Genomic DNA, 24,034 nt, shown 5'->3' with positions numbered 1-24,034 from the left:
GAGTGCTGCAGAGGGCTGTTTCTACCTCCAGCCTGTCCCATTCATCCTCACACAACCTCCCCTGTTCTGTCTCGCTGTGTCCAGAGGGTTATTTACCTTGGCCCGGAGCCACTTCCGACTCAGATTCAGAGCTGACTGGAGTGTCACATCAAGAGTCTATGTTAATGTTTGTGATGAAAAAGCACCTCCCCCCACCTCACGTCTGGGTTCCCTCTCTTTTCTCCTCAAGAGCAGGGATTCTGTTGTCTGTGTTTATCTTCACCGCTGAGGGAATGTCATAGTCTTTCAGAAGTGCTGTCTAAAAGGGATAAAAGAAAGTCCTTGCATGTCGCGAATTCAAATGCATGCTTGGACATGAAGACATCAGAAGTATTTTATATGGAGAAAAAAAAAAGATGTAGGCCTATGGTGCTTTGTTCAAACCTATTAACTATGTCACATCATCAATAATAATGGTAATAAAGTAACACTGTGTGGCCATTCCAGAGGAACAGTGTTCTGCTCAAAAGTAGATCTTCCACAGTTCAATTAGATTGAGTGTATTAATTATTAATTCTCAATTAGCTCAGGGGGTTCTTATTTATGTTTCATTTTAATTTTGAGTTTGTGTCAGATGTTTTTTTGTGAAAACACAAATAAAAACAGACACAGATGAGACACTGCACATTTAATGTGGATAGTTCAGATAATTTGTTTTTTATTATATTATATTATATTATATTATATTATATTATATTATATTATATTATATTTTTCTGATGCCAGTCTCTTATGCTCACCAAGGATGCATTTATTTGATGAAAAATACAGTAATATATTACAATTTAAAATAGTTTTTTTTTTTCTTTTTTCTTATTTGCATTCTGGATTTTAAAATGTCATTTATTCCTGTGATGCAAAACTGAATTTTCAGCATCATTACTCCAGTCCTCAGTGTCACATGATCCTTCAGAAATCATTCTAATATGCTGATTTAGAAAACTAAGAAAATCTTACTGACCCAAACTTTTGAACGGTGGTGCATTAATGAGATCTCACTTGTGATTTTCTCTTATATGGAATGGTTTAAATGGAGTTTGTCTAAGAATGCCTGCCACAGTGCTGTTAGAACTCCTAACGCAGATCTGAGGCTGTCTGATGAACCTCTGACTTTGAGGTTGCAGCAGTTTAAAGCATCTTGGCATAATTAGAAACCAAACCTGAAGACCATCCACAACCATTTCTATCAAGAAGAGAGCACTTACTGCTCTCCTCTGCCCTTCCTTCTGATGACTAATTAAGCCTAATCAATTACAGTCTGATGACTCCCTGAGTTGACTTCATGTGAGATGAATGATATATAATGTGTGATTTTAATAAAGGAGTAAGCAGACAGGCCTTTGTGTTCTGTATGACAATGAGCTATGGATGAAATACAGATCATATATGATGTACAACGCTGCACTGTTTCTGGCTTAGATATGAAGACACTTCAGGTGAATAGGGTAAAAAAAAGAAAAAAAAAAAACAGCCCTAACTACCATACTTTTCCCAGCTGAATGAGAGTAAAGAAAGATATTTGTTTTGTATTAAAAGTTTTCTGATATGTAATGTTTAAATATGTAATTGAGTAAGTATATGCACTAATTTGCATACATTTTCAGAAAAGAAATCTCGTAACACTTTAGAATAGGGAACACATATTCATTATTTAGTATGACTTTACCCTTAATAAACTCCTAATTTACTGCTTATTAATAGTTAGTAAGGTAGTTGTTAAGTTTAGGTATTGGGTAGGGTTATGAATGTAGAATAAGGTCATGTAGAATAAGGGATTAATATGCGCTTAACAAGTACTAATAAATGGCCAATATTCTAGTAATATGCAAGCTAATAAGCAACTAGATAAAAGACTCTAAATAAAGTGTTATCAGAAATCTGAACACTGGAATAAGCCTTGTTCAAAATTCTTGTTACATTTTGGACATGTATTTTTTTTTTTCAATCCATAAATGAGAAAATACTGTCAACAGCCAGTAAGAAGTACATTTACATCATGTTCTCAGGCTTAAAATGGTAAATATATATGAACAAAACCCTCTGTAAAAACCTTCAGAATAGAGATAAAACTGGATAGTTTGGTGTTACTGAAATGGACATTTTTTACTCATTGTGCATGTTTTCTTTCTACTAGAAGTCAAGTTACTGAAGCAAAATAGCCTACAATCTCAAAATCGACCAGTGTCTGAAAAAAATAATGGAATAATGCACTGTAAACCCTAATGCTCAAAATACTTAATTTGTTTGAGTAGGACAAACTTAAATTAAACAAATTAGTTCAGTTAAATTAACTGTTATGAGTATTTAAAACTTTCTTTTACTTTTGAGTTCACAGCACCGACATATTTCAAGTAAACTAAACTGTTTTGCCCATGCTTTGCCCATGGCACTCGAAAGGAAAAGTAAATGCTAAAATCAAATGTTATATACATGTAATGTTTTTTTGTGCAAGATTAATGGTAAGGGAGATTTAGTAGTGATTAATGTTTTGTTATGCTAATTTAGAAGAGTTGGTCATGGTGACAAGTGCACTGTAAAACTGAACAGTGAAATTAATTAAATGAAATTAGTTTGTTTCACTCAAATAATAATAAAAGTTCATTGTACTTAAAGCTGCTGTAGGGAGTTTTTAGAAAACATTGACTTAGCCTGAAAATTTGAACAAGCACAACTCACAGGTCACTCCCCCTTGCTCTCTGCTGCGCTACAGCCCTCCCTCCACAGCTCCTCCCCCATCACAACGGAGCCTGCCGTGAACGCGCAGGCTAGTAAGGCGGATAAACACAGTTATAGCACATTCACTGGTACAGACGAAACATCAACAATGTGATTTACACTGACTATGGCCTGCCCATACTTTGACTACAAACTTGGTCCTCAAAACATTACGAATTTTGCAATACATGTAATGTAACTATATGACGTTGCACTATTTATATAAGTAATAAATAGCTAGTATGATAATATAACGGTAACCAACGTTACAGTATGCAAGTAATTATTCTATCGATATGTAATGCTAAATAAGGTTTGCTAGTACATTATTTCAGCAACATGACAAGCCAGTGAATTAGTAGGTTTCAATAGTTGCTTTGCACAGTGCATGACATTTCATCTGTATGTTATGCGGCTAGAGTTTTGACACCGAGTCAATGGGCTCCGACGAGGAATTCACACCCACAGCGACTTCGAGTCGGGCGGGGAGAAGAGCAAGCATCAGGCAGGGGACGGGCAGGCCTGTTTTGAAATGATCTTAGTTGTGTAGTTCTTAAAAAATGAAACAAATCAAGCAGGGATACTTACTTGTCAAGCAGAAATGTGTCTGACTCTGCATCGGTTTTTAATCCTTTCAGGACACGTAGCTCCCTCCACCTCGGAAAAGCCGCTCCGATATTTACCCTCGTTTTATTTCAGGCTCTATCTAATTCTTTCTTTCTGGCTTTTTTATCATCGTCATCTGTCTTTTTCCGTTTACCCGTCGTTATTTTATGAGCAGGTGCCACTCGAGGAATTGGCAGTTTGGATTGTTTGTCCGCCATAAGCAAAGCTGCGGCACACCGGTAATCTTGAATTTGACGCCTGTACGCGCTGGCGCTGTGCATGAGAGGAGTGTGATCAGAGCGCACGCGAGCTTGATTGACACTGCTAAGACACTCCTCCTGGCTCTGATTGGTTGTTTCTTACCGGGAGCGGTGTATTTCTGCAAATGGCAATAGGACCACTGGGAGGAGCCAGAGGAGTTAGATTTTTTCACAGATTATCTGTCTCATATTCTACTGTCAGGACATAATGACAGGTTTAACAAATATGTAAAAAACACATTTTTACAAAAGTTACCTACTGCAGCTTTAACAGAAAAAAAGTTGTGTGAACTCAAAATTTCATTGTAGCAAGGTGAACTTATTATGACTGAGTTGAGTTGCAGCAGATTTCTAATTCCCAGCATGCTTTGCATCAGACTGTATAAATGTTGAAATGAAGTGTTATTTTGTGTGTTTTTGCATAAGATTAACATAGGGAGACATAAGTTAGTGTTTAATGTTGTGTTATGTTGGGATTGGCAGGGGGTTCTGTTATGTTAGTTTTGTAGGGTTACCATTCTGGTGAAGAGTAGACCGTGTGGTTAGGTTAAGGATGGGCTGCAAAACTTTTAAGACCACATATACTGTATGTTGTTTGATTACATACATGCAAGTATATATTGACAGTCTCTTTGATAGTTATAATAGCATGTGTTTTTTGCTAACTAACATTTAACCAAGATCTGAATGTCATTTTTATGTAAATTAACTATATGTACTTGAGAGGGGCGAGGCTGAGAACTGTGGGAGCGAAGGAATGCAGTGATGTGATGGTTAATGAGAGACACATGTGCACCACACTGGCCTTGCTCCACTTCCATGGCTCTCGGCCCCGCCGCACTTGTCACAAAACAATTAATTTCTACTAACTTAAAAAAATAAGTTAGTTAACTTAAATGTTTCGAGGTAATACGTTTCCTCAAATGTTATTGAGTTTTACAGTGTGGTTTCGCCCATAGTGTCTTGCCTTAAGGAAGATATTCATAAATTCCAGTAAACACAGTGGTATGTAACACCATAATAATATCCTCAAGCAGAACGTGCCAGCGGAGTGACATCCCTGAGAATATCTAATCTACCAGTAGAGGCTATCCTAGGCTTGAGGCCCCGTCTGTGTTTGACACTGGCCCATATTCTCTGGTGTGCTCTCACAGACGGTGGGAAAAGCGCCAGTTGAGTGTGACTAATATCAGGCTCCGAGTAAATTACACTGCTGATCACCGCCACTTGCAAGGAGGTTACAAAATGGCCGATCTGCCGAGGAAAAGTGCCGTTTTACGACTCCTCACCACGGTAAACTTCAAATTAAAGCCTCTGTACTATCCACCTAATGGATGATTGTGGCTCAAGTGGGAGAGATTCAAGTGCTAAAGGTTTATAGGATGGCATATCTGAATCCTCCATGTTAGTCTTGAGGTATCGGTGTGGTAGAGTGAGGAATATTACTGCCCGAGGTTATGCGAGTTAACAACAATTACCGAAAATGTTACATCTAGTCCAGACAGTTTGTTCCTCCTGATATTATAAAGCTCACCTGTTCATCCATAAGCGGATCCAATTAAATTGTGCATTCTCCCATCAATGAAATCAATTTTGACTTAACTGAAAAAGAAATCTCATTCCTGCTTGTGTTCAACTCAAGCATGCCGCATAGACAACAAACTGGGTCTCGCATTCGTTGTCCTCCCTTGACATTCAGCAATGCAAAGACTGCTTGATATCATGTAACATATCTGTCAACGCAATATTTCCTGATATTCATTTCTGTCTTCACTACAATTCAAACATTCAGGCTAAGTTCATGCACTCAGCTCTCGAGGACAAAGCCAGTATTGACAGAAATGTCCTTGCCCTGAGGGCTGCATCCCTAAACATTTGGACTGGTTAAATCATTTAAGACCTTTCAAATATCTGGCACATAATTGAGAGGAATACAAGCGGGGTGATTTTGAGCAGAAGCAAAGGAATAATGGAGCAGTGTAAGAAGACAGTGGGATATGCGAACGGCATGCAGTAAACATGAAGAGCGCTGCTCAAGGCTTGCTCTGGGTCTCTGGAATGAAGAGAAAATGACATATCAGAGAATCGGGCCAGATCAGCAGATAACTGCAGCCTTTAAGTGGCTTCCACGAGTAAACAATGCAGCATTCCTCCAGCTATTGTTTGCAGTATCACCCCATCACTGCCTCTCCAAACCAACACAAGAACGCTTTCATTTGTTTGTCATATCTGTTTAGAAACCTGCTTTTGAACACATTTTGGCACCACTAAGGTTTAATACGTTTTTGTTATTCATAGAACATGTCCATATTAACTTAAAAAGCAACCTTGTAAGTGGCTAAATTTTAGTATTTTTGTTCAGATTCAAACCTATGTGAATCACTCATGGTATTAAACCCATCTGTGTCTTAGCACAAATAAAAATGGCTTTCAGTCTTAGTAAAATAAAATAAAATAAAATATAGCATAAACACCTGTAAACCATAACAAATTTATTTACAAATTTCTAGCACCAATTGCCAAGTTTCCATCCTTATCGATGATAAATAAAAAATGCACACAAATTTTGTGCGTCTCCAGCCTCTTTCAAACCGGTTTACCTTTACGATAACAATTACTTAACCATGCCTACCACTTTCAAAGGCTATGTTTGTCACAAAATACCTGATGATTGTACCTGATGATTTTGGCTATTATGTTGAAACACATGGTAAAAGATGAGAAAATAGTGAAATTGCAACTGGAAATCTACCAAGAATTCAGAATTATGTGTCATAAATAGGCCTATTGAGGGAATTTCTGCAGATGCAAATGAAGGTAAATAATGTTCATTTAATTATTTCTTACTGTAAATTTAATGGGCCCTATTTTAACGATCTAAACGCAAAGTGTAAAGTGCACGGCGCAGGTGCACTCAGGGCGTGTCCAAATCCACTTTTGCTATTTTAACGACGGAAAAACGGTCCGTGCGCCGGGGCGCATTTTTGAAATGGGTTGTCCCTATTCTCTTAATGAGTAATGGGCGTAACGTTCAATAAACCAATCAGAGTGTCATCTCCCATTCCCTTTAAGAGCGAGATGCGCTCGCGCCATGGGGGATTGCTATTTACATGGCGGAATTTGTTAAGTGGCCAGTCAATCTTTCAGTCGTCTGCGTTGGATGCAGGCTTTCAAATAGCTCCGCGCGATGAGTCAGTTAATATATATATGTGTGTGTATTGGCACGATTGTTCAATTAATTAGCCAATTTCGTTGAATTGAAAATAGGTAGCCTAATTCTAATACACGCAATGACTATTCATCATTACATTTTTATATTTATGTAGCCTACACAATAATATTCTTTTACACTGTAATCCTTTTGTTTTTAATATTTGGCATGTTTGTGTGATGCGCATCCCTGTGTGTAATAAGCAAAGTCAACGCGCACTGTGGACGGGCCCAGAGGCACAGTTACTACCAACGCGCTCTAAGAAAAAAAAATTGCGCCATTGACTTTAGACCAGGTTTGAGTTGGTCTATGGCGCAGTCTATTTTCAGCTCCTTAAAATAGCAATGCGCCGGCAATGCGCCTGATCACACCTCTTTTTTTAGACCAGCACGTCCATGGGCGCACTAACTGGCGCAAATGCATTTACTAATTTAAGGACGTGGCGCTGAACGGGAAAACGCGAACGGCGCCGGACGCAAACTAGCAAACACATTTGCGCTGCGCCTTGCGTCGCATTGCGCCGGGTGTATTATAGGGCCCAATGTGTTAATATTTGTTAGATGTATGCTAATGAGCAAAGAAACAAACTTATATACGTAGATACGTTAAATCAAAGATGTATTCTTTGTCTTCATATATCATGCCATTTCATTTTGTTTTCAGGATTTTATGTTTCTAGATACCTATTAAAATGATCCATTAAATATTTTTGCAAGGAAACTTAATTCTAAAATAAAAATGTACAATAAAATAATCAAATTTAAATTAATTTTATATTTGATAGTCCAAGTTCTTTTAATCAGTACAATTTTACAGCATAAATACCAGATTTGTTTTTCTATGAACATAAATAATGTTTAAAAATGTATAATGTTCCACTTTATGAACAAAATGAGGCAAAAATTATATTGCAAGACAAAAATACTAGGCAGTATGTAAAGTACTATATCATTTGTGTCCTCTTTAGTCAATGCCATATCACAGACATTGAATAAGGTGTCATTAAATATGTCTAAGAAAGTCTAGGACAGGGTTAAAGCGAAGGACCACCAATTGTAATGTTTGTTTGTGAAGACTGCCGTTTCCCCTCAGCTGGGAATTGGCCAGACGTGTTTCACTGGGAAATGTTTTACAGGGGAACAAAGCAAAGACTATGAACATACTCTCTCTCTCTCTTTCTCCGCCCAGAGAGACTCCCTCAAATAATTCATCAAATGAATACTCACGACTTCTGTGGTACCGACTTGGTTGCAGGCTTGTTACTAGGAACATTGCAGCGTTCTGTGAAAAGAATTTCACGGAAATATTAGAAATCAGGTTTGACTGCACATGTCCAAATACCAGGAATCTGGCACATGACACATAACACACACGAACAATAACGCAGCATTCCATATTATTGGAAAGCTGAAGTTTATTGCTTTTTTTGTCAGTACTGTTTGACAATGAATTTAGCATGAGCTAAAATTTGACATGTAGAAGCAAGATGTTCCTTACTTCCATTGTATCCTGAGGTCACATGCTGGGAATCCTGCAATAGAAAGAAAGAGACGGATGTAGTGAAAGACAACATCAACTTAAATAAATAAAAAAATAAATACATAAAACATGATAATAACATCTCTGATTTAAAAAAAAAAAAAAAAACAGTGCTACATTCTGTGCATTAACTCACATGGAGCAGCCACAGATGGGAAATAGTTCTGCTGATAGCTTTAATTGATTTTACACTAATACAATTAGAGCAGGCACACAAATCACACTTGAGCGGGTGAGCACTGCGGTGGAGAGCCGCCTCAGCCCGCCGGTGGCACATTACATCAGGATTTATAGAGTCAGCGTATTATTAGCAGTGTCATCCAGGCCAACTTGTGAGATTCAGACCATGTCCTATTAAGAGACAAATAGCAGATGCCACGGCAAAGAGAAAAGAGCATCGTGGGATTTGAAGGGAACTTGAGCGGAAAGTTCAGAGCTTACACGCAAAATGCTTTTTTTTTTTTTTTAACAGACATGTTATTTCAATTTGAATTATCATTCCCAAACTCTGCAGGTTTATTCTCACTGTTTAAAATACTGTAAATGTGATGAAATGGTTTAACCTGTTTTGTAATACACATGGACAGCAGAATAACTGGCTAAACAGAGTTTTATTTTTTTTAGTTACGTAACTATCAGAAGCAGCATGGGTCATGCTTTGCCTCAAAGCAGCTGAGAGGTAAATACATTTTGACATCATGCTAATGACATTGCTTATCCTTCCAACATCTCAGGACGCCTGTCACATGACATCAGGTGAAGAGTGATAAATGGACTTTATGACAACAGCCCAAAGTCTGGTCAAAAAAAAAGAAAAAAAAAAACTTTTTGGATGTTTTATCAGAATATCTCATTGGTATAAAAATTGTGTGAGGACATGGGAAAGAATGATAGAAGTATTAAATGAGGGAAATGAAGCTCATTCGATAAACCTAAAGGTCTCAAACACTAAACTAAAAATTATAACCCGATTTGAATGACCTGAAGGACCAATCGCAGATCAGTATGCAAATATTATGATCATGTCATCGTGGCCATCTAGATTTTCAATGCTGAATGTTATCAATGTAACTGTGAGATTTAGTCTAGTACTTTTACAAAAACAAAACAAAAATTATTATTATTATAATACAGCAAATTTAACAAATTTAAAAGCCATTTTCATTTAACAAATAACTAAAATAAATACATTAATATAAAATAATAATTATTTTTTTCATAATTATAAAATTTCTTTAAATATCTTCTAATTGTCAGAGCCAATAGCCATGTGCTACACCATGTAGAGCGCTGTGCCTCAAGCAACCCAAGTTTGAGTCCCAGCTTGGGGACCTATCCTGTTTCCAATAAATATGGTAACACATTATTTAGGCTTCAATTCTCACTTTTAACTAGTTGCTTATTAGCTTACATATCACTATTATATTGGTTGTTTATTAATCCCTATAAAGCACATATTAATGCCTTATTCTGCATGACCTTATTCTACACCCCTTAATCCTACACAATACCTAAACTGAAACACTACAAAAAACAACCTTACTATTAATAAGCAGAAAATTAGGAGTTAATTGAGGCAAAAGTTGTAGTTAGTAGTGAATAAGTTTTCCTTATACTGAAGTGTTACCATAAATATTTAAATGTGTTCTAATTAATATACACACACATATATATATATATATATATATATATATATATATATATATATATATATATATATATATATATATATATATAAATACACACACACATACAGTACAGTCCAAAAGTTTGGAACCACTAAGATTTTTAATGTTTTTAAAAGAAGTTTCGTCTGCTCACCAAGGCTACATTTATTTAATTAAAAATACAGTAAAAAACAGTAATATTGTGAAATATTATTACAATTTAAAATAACTGTGTACTATTTAAATATATTTGACAAAGTAATTTATTCCTGTGATGCAAAGCTGAATTTTCAGCATCGTTACTCCAGTCTTCAGTGTCACATGATCCTTCAGAAATCATTCTAATATGCTGATTTGCTGCTCAATAAACATTTATGATTATTTTCAATGTTGAAAACAGTTGTGTCCTTTTTTTTTTCAGGATTCCTTGATGAATAGAAAGTTCAAAAGAACAGCATTTATCTGAAATACAAAGCTTCTGTAGCATTATACACTACCGTTCAAAAGTTTGGGGTCAGTAAGAATTTTTATTTTTATTTTTTTGAAAAGAAATTAAACAAATGAATACTTTTATTCAGCAAGGATGCATTAAATCAATCAAAAATGGCAGTAAAGACATTTATAATGTTACAAAAGATTAGATTTCAGATAAACACTGTTCTTTTGAACTTTCTATTCATCAAATAATCCTGAAAAAAAATATTGTACACAAATATTTTGTACAATTGTACACATTAAATGTTTCTTGAGCAGCAGATCAGCATATTAGAATGATTTCTGAAGGATCATGTGACACTGAAGACTGGAGTAATGATGCTGAAAATTCAGCTTTGCATCACAGGAATAAATTACTTTGTGAAATATATTAAATAGAAAACAGTTATTTTAAATTGTAATAATATTTCACAATATTACTGTTTTTACTGTATTTTTAATTAAATAAATGTAGCCTTGGTGAGCAGACGAAACTTCTTTTAAAAACATTAAAAATCTTAGTGGTTATATATATATATATATATATATATATATATATATATATATATATATATATTATACACACACACACACACACACACACATATATATATAAAATTATTTAGAGTAACTTTGTGTGTCATTTGATTGTCAATCATCCACAACCTCAAATTAGAGGAGTCGAACTCTATATAAAATAGCTGATTAGAGAACATGGAAGTTAAAATAAAACATTCAGTGGTTGAAAATTACTAAAACATTTGCATACAAATTCAAATCTGAACAAATTATAGGCTAAACAATAAATGCTTGTCATCTCCGGGAGAGAGTGAGCAAGAGAAACATATTTGCGAATCGTGGACCCTATCATATCATACACGGTTTAAAACATTTAAATAGACATATCAAGTAGTAGAAAATGTGTAGGATATAGTATTTTAGCTGATATTACTTTTGGCAAGAGCTGATTTCTGAGAGACCTGCAGAGACGCAATGCGGCTATTTGTGATGGCACTGTGCTCGTTTCATAGATAGAGTTTACACTCATTCACTTCACATAATCATTATGGCATAGTGATTTTAGAAGTTTATCTATAATAATGTGCTATCCACTGGCTCACCCAGCAAACATGAGGAGTGACTGTTTCTGCCGAATATTATTCGGTAAAATGCATTATTCGTTTGTAAGCCATTATCTGTGCCTAAGTATGCAGTAGACAGTTAGCTCGGTTTTTGAACAGAGCCAGAACCAAATTGAAGAATATCATCTGCTTGCCTTTTAGACCCTATCATTAAATAGATTTTTATGTCATGATAGTCTGTAATGTAGATGATTAAGTCCATTTATATTAAAAAGTTCAAAGGCACAGAGAGAAAGCAAGAGAGAGAGAGAGAGAGAGAGAGAGACAGCCCACCTTTGAAGGGATGGGAAACTTGGTCTGTTCAGCTTTGCCTGGTGTGTGGATGGCAGTGAGAGGTGGAGGCCAGGAATGGGTCATCTCCTACAGCAGAACAGCAATAACACAATAATAGTTATTATAATAGCTATTATAATAGCACACACAGAGAGATATTAAGAGAGACAGAGAAACAGAAAGACAGATAGATTTACATTTACATTACATTGCGGTGCCCACTGTGGCACTGAAATTAAAAACTTTTAATTGAGTTGGTTGCTTCAATTGTAAACTATTGTAAACATCTGCTCTGCTCATCCAGCACGAGCTGCAGAGTCACACACAGTGCAGCAGGAATCGCAGTTTAGATGACAAGACCGGGTAGAGGATTCATTGCGCAACAGAGCCTAAGCGTCTGATAATCTGAATCTGAAGTTCTGGAAGCTCATAATTCATGTACAGGAAGGTCTGAAGAGACTCATGTGAAATACAGGAGAGAAGCCAGTCAGTCGAGTTTGTGGCAAAACCTTTTACAGTGCTTGTATATTGTTGTCTTTCAATGCATATGATAATTGACATTTACAGTTTTTCTCAGTCGCTTTGGTACATTTCTCAGATCAGAATTGAAATTCTCAAAACTACCTGTTCAATTCTCACATCATTGTGTCACTTGTGCACATCAAAAAAGCAGTTTCTCATTTCTTTGAACAAGTTGCAAATGCTTTGGTACATCCATGCAAATGATTATGTACAATTCTCTGTTGTTTCCTACATTATCAGTTGCTTATGTCATGTTGATCAAAATGTATTATATCGGGTCTCTGTTGAATAGTCTCACCCCCCACAACATTTAGGCACAAGCTCATAGCATAAGTCTTTACATGCAAAATGGTTGAACAAGTTATCATAATATGTCAAGCATATTTCTATACTTTCTATATTTCCATTAGACTTTTTTCTAAATCTGTCCTGAATTGGTAAATTGCTCCCAGGTGAATCTTGACTTTCTCTAACGACATGACTCAATGACATGTTCTGTCAATAAAATACAGTACAAATAGTAAGAGAGTAAATTTGAAGCTTTTCCATTCTCTTGCAATTACACTCACACATACACTAAGATGTAACTTATAATTGACAATAATTGTCATTAAAACTTTAGCCATAGTTTCCATCAGAACATCCCTCCAGAGTAAACTGTTATATTGAGAACATGACTAAACAATTTGACTGTCTTATCCGTACACAATGACACAAGGACTTGTCATTCTGATGGCACTGACATGTTCATTGACACAGATATTTACTTTTGAGAGATGAACTAAGGATTTTGAGTAAGAGAGTGGCTTTTGCAGGTTATCCATGGTGTTTTGCTATTTGTACAAATTGTTTTGAGAAATGCACTTACTGTTTTGCAAATTGTGAGTTTGATTCGAGAAATGTACCAAAGCGACTGAGAAAAACTGTAACTGAAATGACATTCATTACAAGATGATTAGTTAAAACATTTCAAAATGCACCTGCAGACTATTTTTTCTAGTTATGAATTTTGTCATTGAGGATTTCTTAAAAATACAGTGCAACAATCTTGTTTCGTCTTGTTCTTGTGAACCCAATGTCGTGTCTTGTCTCGTCTCGTGAGCCAAGTGTCTCGTCACACCTCAATAGGTGATTAGATAGATAGATAGATAGATAGATAGATACAGTAGATAGATAGATAAATAGATACAGTAGATAGATAGATAGATAGATAGATAGATAGATACAGTAGATAGATACAGTAGATAGACAGATAGATAGATAGATAGATAGATAGATAGATAGATAGATAGATAGATAGATAGATAGATAGATAGATAGATAGATAGATAGATAGATAGATAGACAGACAGCATTTGAGATGTTTATCACGAAGCAGTCAATGACCTATCATACAAATTTATTAATTACCAACATGTATCCAATGGGAAAAGTGATCAAGGTATCATAAGAGCACAAATACACAAACAAACATCTTGTTCAATTATCAGAAGTGATAGTGAAAATAACAATTGCAAACAATCACAGATAATCCCTCTGAAGAGAGCTTATTTATTAAATGTTGTTCCAAGAAAACTAGCATCTTGCCTAATGACATCACATGCAGGAATACTGTGAAATCTCTGGGGCAAGTATGGCAAACTCTCTCCCAAGAAAACCTGTGTTATTACATTCCAGAAAAATGCACACAAAATCCATTCATTTCTCCGAGCTTCAGTGGGGGCGAGGCATGGCGGTGGAAGCTTTGAGTTGCAAATGAAATTTATTAAAAGCAACGGAGCGTTGCTCCTGGAGCCAAACAAGGTTATCCAAACACGAGCAGGCCGGATCAGAGACTGTTTACTCTTATGGTTCTTGGACAGCTCAGCTATACATCCTACACATATCTGTGTTCAGATGGGAAACATTTTGTTCTGACAGCCTTCAGTGTCCTTAGAAATATTAGAAAAGTGCTACATTTGAATTACATACTAAATATGAATTATGTTTTTCTCTTTTTGCCTTTTGCTTTATGATCATTTAATCTTTACTTGCAATAACACAAAGGCCCCAAAAACTATTTAGATACTTAATACTTAAATACTTAAGACGTATGAATGTCTTGGCATTATATAGCAAGATATCAACATTGATTTTAAAGGGAGAAAGTACACTTTTCAAACATAAAATGTGTTAGTTTTTCAAATAATAAAATATTAGATATACTGTTCAAAATGAAGACAGATTTATGACACTTTCTAGTCGTCAAACATTAGTGCAGCTTTTTCCAACCTTTTTTTTTTGTGTAGCGAAACCCTACACTCGTGTTGTCATGATAATAACTTTGATACGGTACCTTGAAAAGTAGCGATTTTTCATAGGCTACTTTTTAAGGTATCATATTTCTTCTGAAGAAATCACTTTATATGATGACAGATTTTAATTTAGGCTTTTAGTCATAGAATAAAAGAATAACAATAGAAACAATAGAGAACAATAGAATAAAGATACAAATAAAAAAAATGCATGTAGGTCTAACAGTTGTAGGGCTATTCAAGTAAGAAATACTACAGAAACTGAATAAAGTAATTAAATATAATATAATCTTGGATAGTTTTCAGTGTATAAATTAAATACAGATTAATCAAATAAAGTTACAAAAGTTAACAGTCCAGAACAGTGAGTGATTTTCTCTTTGTCTTTTGTTGTTTGATTAACATTAACAACACAGACAGTATGTTTATTAGGCTGCTGTCACTTTAAGACCAGGCGCACGGATCCAATATACTGTTGCACATGCATGTTTGTTTTTTTCTGAAGTGTTTACGTTCACTTAGGACATAACCTACTGTTTTTATATGAACATGTGGCAAAATTTTCATGTGTATTTGACCATAAGCGCGACAGTTGTTAAAAAGAAATCAATTTGGCACTCTCGCGAGCAGTTTGAGAGGTGGCTTTATGTGTGCGCACTTTGGATGGCAGCACAGGAATGAAAATCATGCACAACTCCAGCAATCCCATGCCAAACTTCAGACCAACCTTTTTTTATGATTTGCATTTTTATTGCAAATTTGTGTTATTTCTTGTTATTGGAGACATCAGAAAAATGTTTGAAAGATTTTTTTACACGGCACCCCTGATCTCGCCAGATGGCACCCCGCTTTGGAAACAATGCATTAGTGAACCATGCAGATAGTTGATTCTTTACACTTTACGGAGAACTGACTTCATACACTATTGCATTGTTACATTGTAATGCAAAAACACTCATGCACTTCTACTCTATGCACAGATGTTTGACAGACAGGAACATCTCGGTACACATGACACTGTGTTAAGTGGTTTAAGTGTGTCTGCATGCTCTCATCTGATTTCCACATGCCTCGCAGTCAAGTGACACGCAGCACAGATGATCTGCCCAGGATCTACCAGACCAACACACACAACATTAACTCACTCTATAAAGTTAAATGTTGTTTACATATAAAAAATATAAATCACTAAAAATCAAAAAAATGATTTTAATCCAGCTTATTATTATCATTATCATTTATTATCGTTGATGCAGCACATTAGTCATTAAGATATTCTCAGCCCCTTTAACATCCAGCTGCGGCCAACTAAAGCTGCAAATCTGTTCAACCTGGCTCTGTTCAAGATGTTTTATGACCCTTGAGTTATGTAATGGGAATGTGTGCATGAGCCTGGATCAGGATTTTCTGCTCTTCGGAATAAGTGTTGATGGCTTAGACTTTTTCTCCATGGAGAATCACTTAACTTCTTGGACCTCTTTGAGAACAGGAAATAAATTGGCTGATGGGTCTTTGATGCAGTATCTATACTGTCTTTCAGAAGAACAGGGATTTGTGCTACTGCGTGTGAACATAGTTTTAGGGGTGTTGATCTAGTCAACAAGATTTTATTTTTTTTTTTAGCATGGATGCATTAGTTGATCAAAATTCAACATAAAACTTTTACATTGAGGTAAAAAAAATGCTGTTTCTACTCAAAGAGTCCTCAAATAAATAAAAAATAAGCAAATAAGCAGCAAATTCTGAAGGATCATGCGACACTGAAGACTGGAGAAATGATGCTTTCACATAACAAGAATCAATCACATTTTAAAATAAAAAATAAATACATTTTATTTTAAATTGAAATAATACATTTTAAAATATTTACTGTCTTTTTGATTGAATAAATGCAGCCTTGGTGAGCATAAGAGACTTCTTTCAAATACATAAAAAATCTTACCGATCCCAAACTTTTGAACATTAGTGTATTTTAAAGCTAAAATATCTTAGCAAAATTTAAAACTTTCATAATCGACTCTATCGCTGTGTCCAAAATCGCGTACTGTCTGAGTATAGGTACTACATTTGAATTTGAATTTACTTTTCGACCGTTAAAAAAGTACACTTGCATGTACTACATCCGCCATGTTATTGTCACATGACTAGCAGCGTCAGTTGCGTCGCTTCACTGTCATAAATAAATCCCCTCCCGTGGTCTCATGGGATAATAAAATGCCTATCGACTGCATACTTCAGATTCCCGGTGGAAGTAGTAGGTCATCCAGGGACTTTCAACTACTGTGTTTCGAGTACTACTGCGTGTATTCGGACATACTACTCTTTTGGTGTACTGTTTTTCACATGCTATATTAGTATTAGATTTCAAACACAGTTTATGACTTTTGCTCAAAAACAGTCTGCAGAAGAGAGGTCTTAAGATGCATTTTTAAAAAAGCCAAACTACTTTTGAACTGCTTTAAACTTGACACATTGTCTTAAAAACAACCCTAGCATCTACAGTACATGCGACCTTAAATTTACATTTAAAAGAAATTGTGTCAACTGCTCTGCCCGATTATAGAGTAAATGACATATATTCAACAAATATTTAGGCTAAATACCTAGAACCTTTTGTTGCACAAAGCTTTCACAGTTCAAAACAAAAAACTGAGACTTTTGTTATGCATAATAACAGAAACATTGCTCACAGCAGGTTATTTAAAGTCCCATACAAACTGTCTTGAAATGTATTGTTGAATGCGCCGGATTTGTTAAAAAGGTGCCGCTTTGATGGCTGCAGGGGTGATGCTTTAAAGGAGATGAATTTAGAGATGCGACTTCTCAGAGATGTTACGGTGCTGACAGTACACAAGCCCCACACGCTCTCAGCATGCTAACGTCCCGCCTTCCTCTCTGAATCCATTACCTTTAAAGTGGCACTGCCAAAAATATTAAAGCTAAAACAAAAAATCTGAATAATCTGAATAAATCAACTACTCAGCCTCACTAATCGACGAGTTGACCGTCCTGGCCCATGCTTGATGAGTAATATCTAAAACTACAACAGTAATATTCTAATTTCTTGCATCTGCTATCTCAAGTTTGAACTTGAATAAAAACAGTTAAATTAGATGTTACTGCATCAATTTTCCAATTTTTTTTTTTTTAAGAAAATGACCAATCGTTTCACTAGATATGACCCTTATTCCTCGGCTGGAATCATGTAGAGCCCTTTGAAGCTGCATTGAAACTGCAATTTGGACCTTCAACCCGCAGTGAAGTCCATTAAAAGAAGAAAAATCCTGGAATGTTCTCAGCATGAAAAATGACTAACATTCAGTACTGCTTTTTCAGCTCTACAAAAAAGATTATTACTTATGAAATTCTTTGAAAATATTAATTATGTTATTTTAATTCCACTCTATTAGCTAGCAATTATTCACTATGACACCACCATTGGATTTTCCCATGTCATGGATAAGGTGGAATGCGGAGTGAATCCTTAGAGACTGAAGCAAAACACGTCCTCATTCATGAGTCACATGTGAGTCAACATAAGTGCAGCTGAAGTGTGAGGGACTACAGCAGTTCCTCTGAGTAAAGTAAACCCACCATGCACTTCAATAGACACATGTTCTCTGGGTTGCCCTGGCAACTTGTTCTGCCTCAATCTTCACTGACAGAATACAGGATGTTCTAACAGAGTCAGTTCACCGCACCTCACTTACATTGATAGCTGTAGCACCATGTCTTAACATCACAAAATAGATCCAGAACTAAACGTTTAGAGGAGCTTAATGGCTAACGCTTCATATGAACGTGTATATAAAATGCATAATAAATGTATAAATGAATTCACATTTTCTTATAGGCCTAATAAACCTTTGTACCTTTAATAAGTGTAATAAATTTAAACACAAGATCAACACCAAATTCCATGTGCTATATGATAACATGTTTTATAATGCAGTATACTGATTATGAATAAGAGTTATGTATTTGTATTATTTATGTAAATGTGGGTACAGCTATTCATAAAAAAAAAAAGATATAGATTACGTTTGAATTTTTTAAAGAATATTTTCAGAATGTATCATAGCACATGTCATCACTTAATGTATAAAATATCCTCTGGAGTGTAAACAGCTATTATGAACAAGACATTTATACATTATAAAGACATTCGAGACTAATTATGAAAATGTCTCACTAACAAGAACAGAAACATATGGTTTTAAAAATAAGCTAGTAACAAATTAAATATGATTTTGAGAGCTATTAAGACTCATAATGAGTTTCTAAGAATAAAACGTTGCAAGGATTTCATTGCCATCATCACATTTAAAATAATGTGACAGGTGACAAGTTTCTTTTTTACTGCCCTCACCCTGCAAGAACAAATAGGTAAAGGTACATTCTGAAAAAAACAAGCCCATCACCATCAGATGTAAAGTAATGGGGCCTCTCTTTTAAAACGGAGCCTTATTCTCATGACAGTGAAGCGCCATTGTGTGTAAAACAGCGCTGAGCAGGTGAACTAGCGTAATTAGCATGCTGAAGAGAAATAGAATGAATCTAACTCACCCGCAGAATTTCCTCCACACAATTGGAGTCGTTGGGCAGGCTGACCTGTGGAGAAATGGATACAAAATCTCTCATTAAAAAGACTACAATGAACATGTGACAGAAAGGGAGAGAGAGAATTAAGGGCAAGCTGAAATGAAAGGAACCAAAAAACATGATTATAAATTATTCACTTTTGTGGGAACATGTAATTAAAGGTCTTCTACAATTCTACAATTTTTGAAAAGCCTTCTGAGTTGCTTTGCTGTCTACAGAGGTCACTGACTTCTAACTAAGGCAGTGCATGAAACAAAAGCTCATAAGTAACTGACTGGAACAGAAACAACACATGCCACACAAATAGTGTTCTTCACATGAAGTAGGATGACTCGACACACAACTGAGTCCAATACAGCTTGACATTGTTAGGTTAACCATATGTAAAATAATAAAATAAAATAAAATATTCAAAATATGGATGTTTGACAAGGGCCAAATTGTGTTGGCTAGACGACTGGGTCAGAGCATCTCCAAAACTGCAGCTCTTGTGGGGTGTTCCCGGTCTGCAGTGGTCAGTATCTATCAAAGGAAGGAACAGTGGTGAACCGGTGACAGGGTCATGGGCGGCCAAGTCTCATTGATGCAACCTGGTCTCATGACGAAAACGTACCCGTGGGCACATTTTCGCAAGTCGCGAAATACGTACAAATAGGTACATATCTCTGCAGTTTCGATGCAAAATGTCCACTGAGTAGCGCTAAAAGCGCATTCTTTTTTTTTTTCCTAGAGCAGATAATAGGGTGAATATGGTACGTTTTTATGACGTTGCTTTTTAGACGAATCGCCGCGGTTCATGATTTGACATTTGCGCTCCGATGCGTTTTAAAATAACGTCCCATTGACACTACGCCTAAACCTACCTGATAGTGTTAACAAAAGCAAACGTGACGTAAAAAGCGTCCGCGATCGTACCGCTTTGTCTCGCGAAAACGTGCCCACGGATACGTCTTTCCCATGAGACCAGGTTGCATTGATGCACGTGGGGAGCGAAGGCTGGCCCATGTGGTTCCAACAGACGAGCTACTGTAGCTCAAATTGTTCAAGAAGTTAATGCTGGTTCTGATAGAGAGGTGTCAGAATACACAGTGCTTCACAGTTTGTTGCGTATGGGGCTGCATAGCCGCAGACCAGTCAGGGTGCCCATGCTCACCCGTCCACCAGCGAAAGCCCCAACAGTGGGCACGTGAGCATCAGAACTGGACCACGGAGCAATGGAAGAAGGTGGCCAGGTCTGATGAATCATGTTTTCTTTTACATCACATGGATTGTACACACTTTCATGGAAACAGTGTTCCCTGGTGGCCGTGGCCTCTTTCAGCAGGATAATGTGCCCTGCCACAAAGCAAAAAAGGTTCATGAATGGTTTGAGGACCACAACAACAAGTTGGACGTGTTGACTTGGCCTCCAAATTCCCCAGATCTCAATCCAATCTGTGGGATGTGCTGAACAAACAAGTCCGATCCATGGAGGCCCCACCTCGCAACTTACAGGACTTACAGAAATGATCTGCTGCTAACATCTTGTTGCCAGATACCACAGCACACCTTCAGGGCTCTAGTGGAGTCCATGCCTCGATGGGTCAGGGCTGTTTTGGCAGAAAAAGGGCATCCAACACAATATTGGGAAGGTGGTCTTAATGTTATGCTTGATCAGTGTACTTATGATTAAAAACCAAAGTTAGAAAGACAGAGACCAGACATCACACATCACAAGCTGGCTTTGATGTTAAAGGTAGGTATTTAAAAAAATGATGCTAAAATTCATTCGTTCGTTCGTTCGTTCGTTCGTTCGTTCGTTCGTTCGTTCGTTCGTTCGTTCGTTCGTTCGTTCGTTCGTTCGTTCGTTCGTTCGTTCAATCAATCAATCAATCAATCAATCAATCAATCTTTATTTAAAATGAACAGGAGGAAACCAAGTGGCTGAAATAGCTCTGTATACATCAAAAATAGAAATGCAAGGTCCATCAACTAGCTTAATGGGAGTGATTCAGTTCAGTCTGAGATTGGCCAAAATGAGATGTCTTAGAAGGCAGCATAACATTTCTGCATGCCTTTTGGAACAGCTCTCTAAGTAGGCAGCTCTCCAGGTTTTGGAACAGAGCTAAATGCTTCTTGCCAGAGTTGAAATTCTGAAACGAAAGTCCCACAACACACCTTTGAAGATTGATTAGTTGTGAGATGACATCATAATTGAGTGTCTCAGAAGAGGACGCTCTTGGATAATGGAGGCGCACGGTTCTCACACCAACGCTTCTCAAACGCAGGCTGGGAATTGGATAATCATCCACGTGTTGACTTGGCCTCCAAATTCCCCAGATCTCAATCCAATCTGTGGGATGTGCTGAACAAACAAGTCCGATCCATGGAGGCCCCACCTCGCAACTTACAGGACTTACAGAAATGATCTGCTGCTAACATCTTGTTGCCAGATACCACAGCACACCTTCAGGGCTCTAGTGGAGTCCATGCCTCGATGGGTCAGGGCTGTTTTGGCAGAAAAAGGGCATCCAACACAATATTGGGAAGGTGGTCTTAATGTTATGCTTGATCAGTGTACTTATGATTAAAAACCAAAGTTAGAAAGACAGAGACCAGACATCACACATCACAAGCTGGCTTTGATGTTAAAGGTAGGTATTTAAAAAAATGATGCTAAAATTCATTCGTTCGTTCGTTCGTTCGTTCGTTCGTTCGTTCGTTCGTTCGTTCGTTCGTTCGTTCGTTCGTTCGTTCGTTCGTTCGTTCGTTCGTTCGTTCGTTCGTTCGTTCGTTCAATCAATCAATCAATCAATCAATCAATCAATCTTTATTTAAAATGAACAGGAGGAAACCAAGTGGCTGAAATAGCTCTGTATACATCAAAAATAGAAATGCAAGGTCCATCAACTAGCTTAATGGGAGTGATTCAGTTCAGTCTGAGATTGGCCAAAATGAGATGTCTTAGAAGGCAGCATAACATTTCTGCATGCCTTTTGGAACAGCTCTCTAAGTAGGCAGCTCTCCAGGTTTTGGAACAGAGCTAAATGCTTCTTGCCAGAGTTGAAATTCTGAAACGAAAGTCCCACAACACACCTTTGAAGATTGATTAGTTGTGAGATGACATCATAATTGAGTGTCTCAGAAGAGGACGCTCTTGGATAATGGAGGCGCACGGTTCTCACACCAACGCTTCTCAAACGCAGGCTGGGAATTGGATAATCACCAGCTTGCATCTGAGCATCATAAGGCATGGAAATGTCAGCGAGTAAGCATGTAACCACAATGATTCACCAACACTTAACAGACAGAAGATGAGAATACTAATTAAGGGCTAGCAAGGTCTCTGTTGACTAATAGCCTGCAATTGGCACAACATAAGAGACCAAAAGAATGATTATAATTGCAAATTCATTGCACAGTAAATCATAGATGTCCCCCAGAATTAACTAGTTCATCTTCTAAAGATTTTTTTATGAAGAAATATGAATACAGATTGGACACAGAAAGCTTTAAGCACTCTTTTCAAATCTCTATTGAATCCAGAGGTTTACATATTCATGTCCAAACAATAATCTGAAAAACATCTACTTTAGATTGTCTCTTTGGCCAAAAACACACACACAGACACAAACATTGCAAGAGCACTGTCCCGTAGCGTCAGCTCTTGAGTTCTGAAGAGGAAACAAAACTACGCACTGAAAGAGGCGGTAGAGTTATCTTCAGATGACTGTACCGTTAAACTGATGTGTTATTATTAGGCTATAAACATGTCAACAGTTTAATAACTTTCTCATCAACAATCCCTGCAAACTTTTCATTCGCCTAAGAGTTATATTAAAACATTCACTGTATATTTTCTTTCTGATATAAAATTAAGCAACATAATGAATAGTAAAATATGCTTAGACAAGTTTTGGATAAGCATTTTGGAGAATGGGTGGGTACAGTACAAGTCAAAAGTTTTGAATATTCAAGATTTTGAATTTTTTTTATTTTTTATTTTAAAAAAAAAGTCTCTTATGCTCACCAAGGCTGCAATTATTTGATTAAAAAAAAGTATAATCAGTAATACTGTGAAATATTATTACGATTTAAAAGAACTTTAAATCCTAATAATATTTTCTATTTGAAAATATTTTTTCAAATGTAATTTATTCCTGTGTTGGTAAAGCTGAATTTTCATCATCATTACTCCAGTCTTCAGTGTCACATGATCCTTCAGAAATCATTCTAATATGTTGATTTGTTGCTCAGTTCTTATTATTATAAATGTTGAAAACAGTTTTTGCTACTTAATATATTTTAAAAATATAAATTAATATATATTACCAAATATTACAGTTTTTTTTCTATATTTTGGTTAAATAAAGGCTGCCTTGGTGAGCAGATGAGCTGTATTGTGAAAAACATTAAAGATCTTCTAAAATTATTCTAAACTTTTGTAGTGTATATCACAAAACCAGTATGACAATATATACTAACACTGAGTACTTATAGAATATGTACTTGCATTGTGTTATGATTTTTTCTCTGGCAGACTGTTTTTCTTGCACATCTAGAAGCATTTTAGTTCATGTCCTGAATAGAATATATTTCAGGACTTTCACTGTGAATTCCAGGATACTGAAGGTGACATTATGTCCCTCTCGCTGTCTGTCTGTATGGTGACATCACTTCACTGCAGGCATTGTATGAGGCAAACTCTCAC

The 24,034-nt window shown here is 36.3% G+C and overlaps 1 protein-coding gene across 1 annotated transcript in view; it reads right to left on the bottom strand.

Moving 5' to 3' along the window:
* The window catches only part of aff2 (AF4/FMR2 family, member 2), a 249,659-nt gene that overhangs the window by 78,838 nt on the left and 146,787 nt on the right, over window positions 1-24,034 (bottom strand). The window contains exons 4-7 of the mRNA XM_048176187.1: window positions 19,309-19,353; window positions 11,927-12,013; window positions 8,329-8,362; window positions 8,058-8,112 (exon numbers count right to left, since the gene is read on the bottom strand). Of these exons, the coding sequence (XP_048032144.1) occupies window positions 8,058-8,112; window positions 8,329-8,362; window positions 11,927-12,013; window positions 19,309-19,353 (221 nt within the window). The remainder of the gene's footprint in view (window positions 1-8,057; window positions 8,113-8,328; window positions 8,363-11,926; window positions 12,014-19,308; window positions 19,354-24,034) is intronic.

Source organism: Megalobrama amblycephala, linkage group LG23 (genome assembly GCF_018812025.1).
Source record: "Megalobrama amblycephala isolate DHTTF-2021 linkage group LG23, ASM1881202v1, whole genome shotgun sequence".
Lineage (NCBI taxonomy): Eukaryota > Metazoa > Chordata > Actinopteri > Cypriniformes > Xenocyprididae > Megalobrama > Megalobrama amblycephala.
Note: the sequence above shows the minus strand (reverse complement) of the source record. Positions and strands in the feature narration are given on the sequence as shown.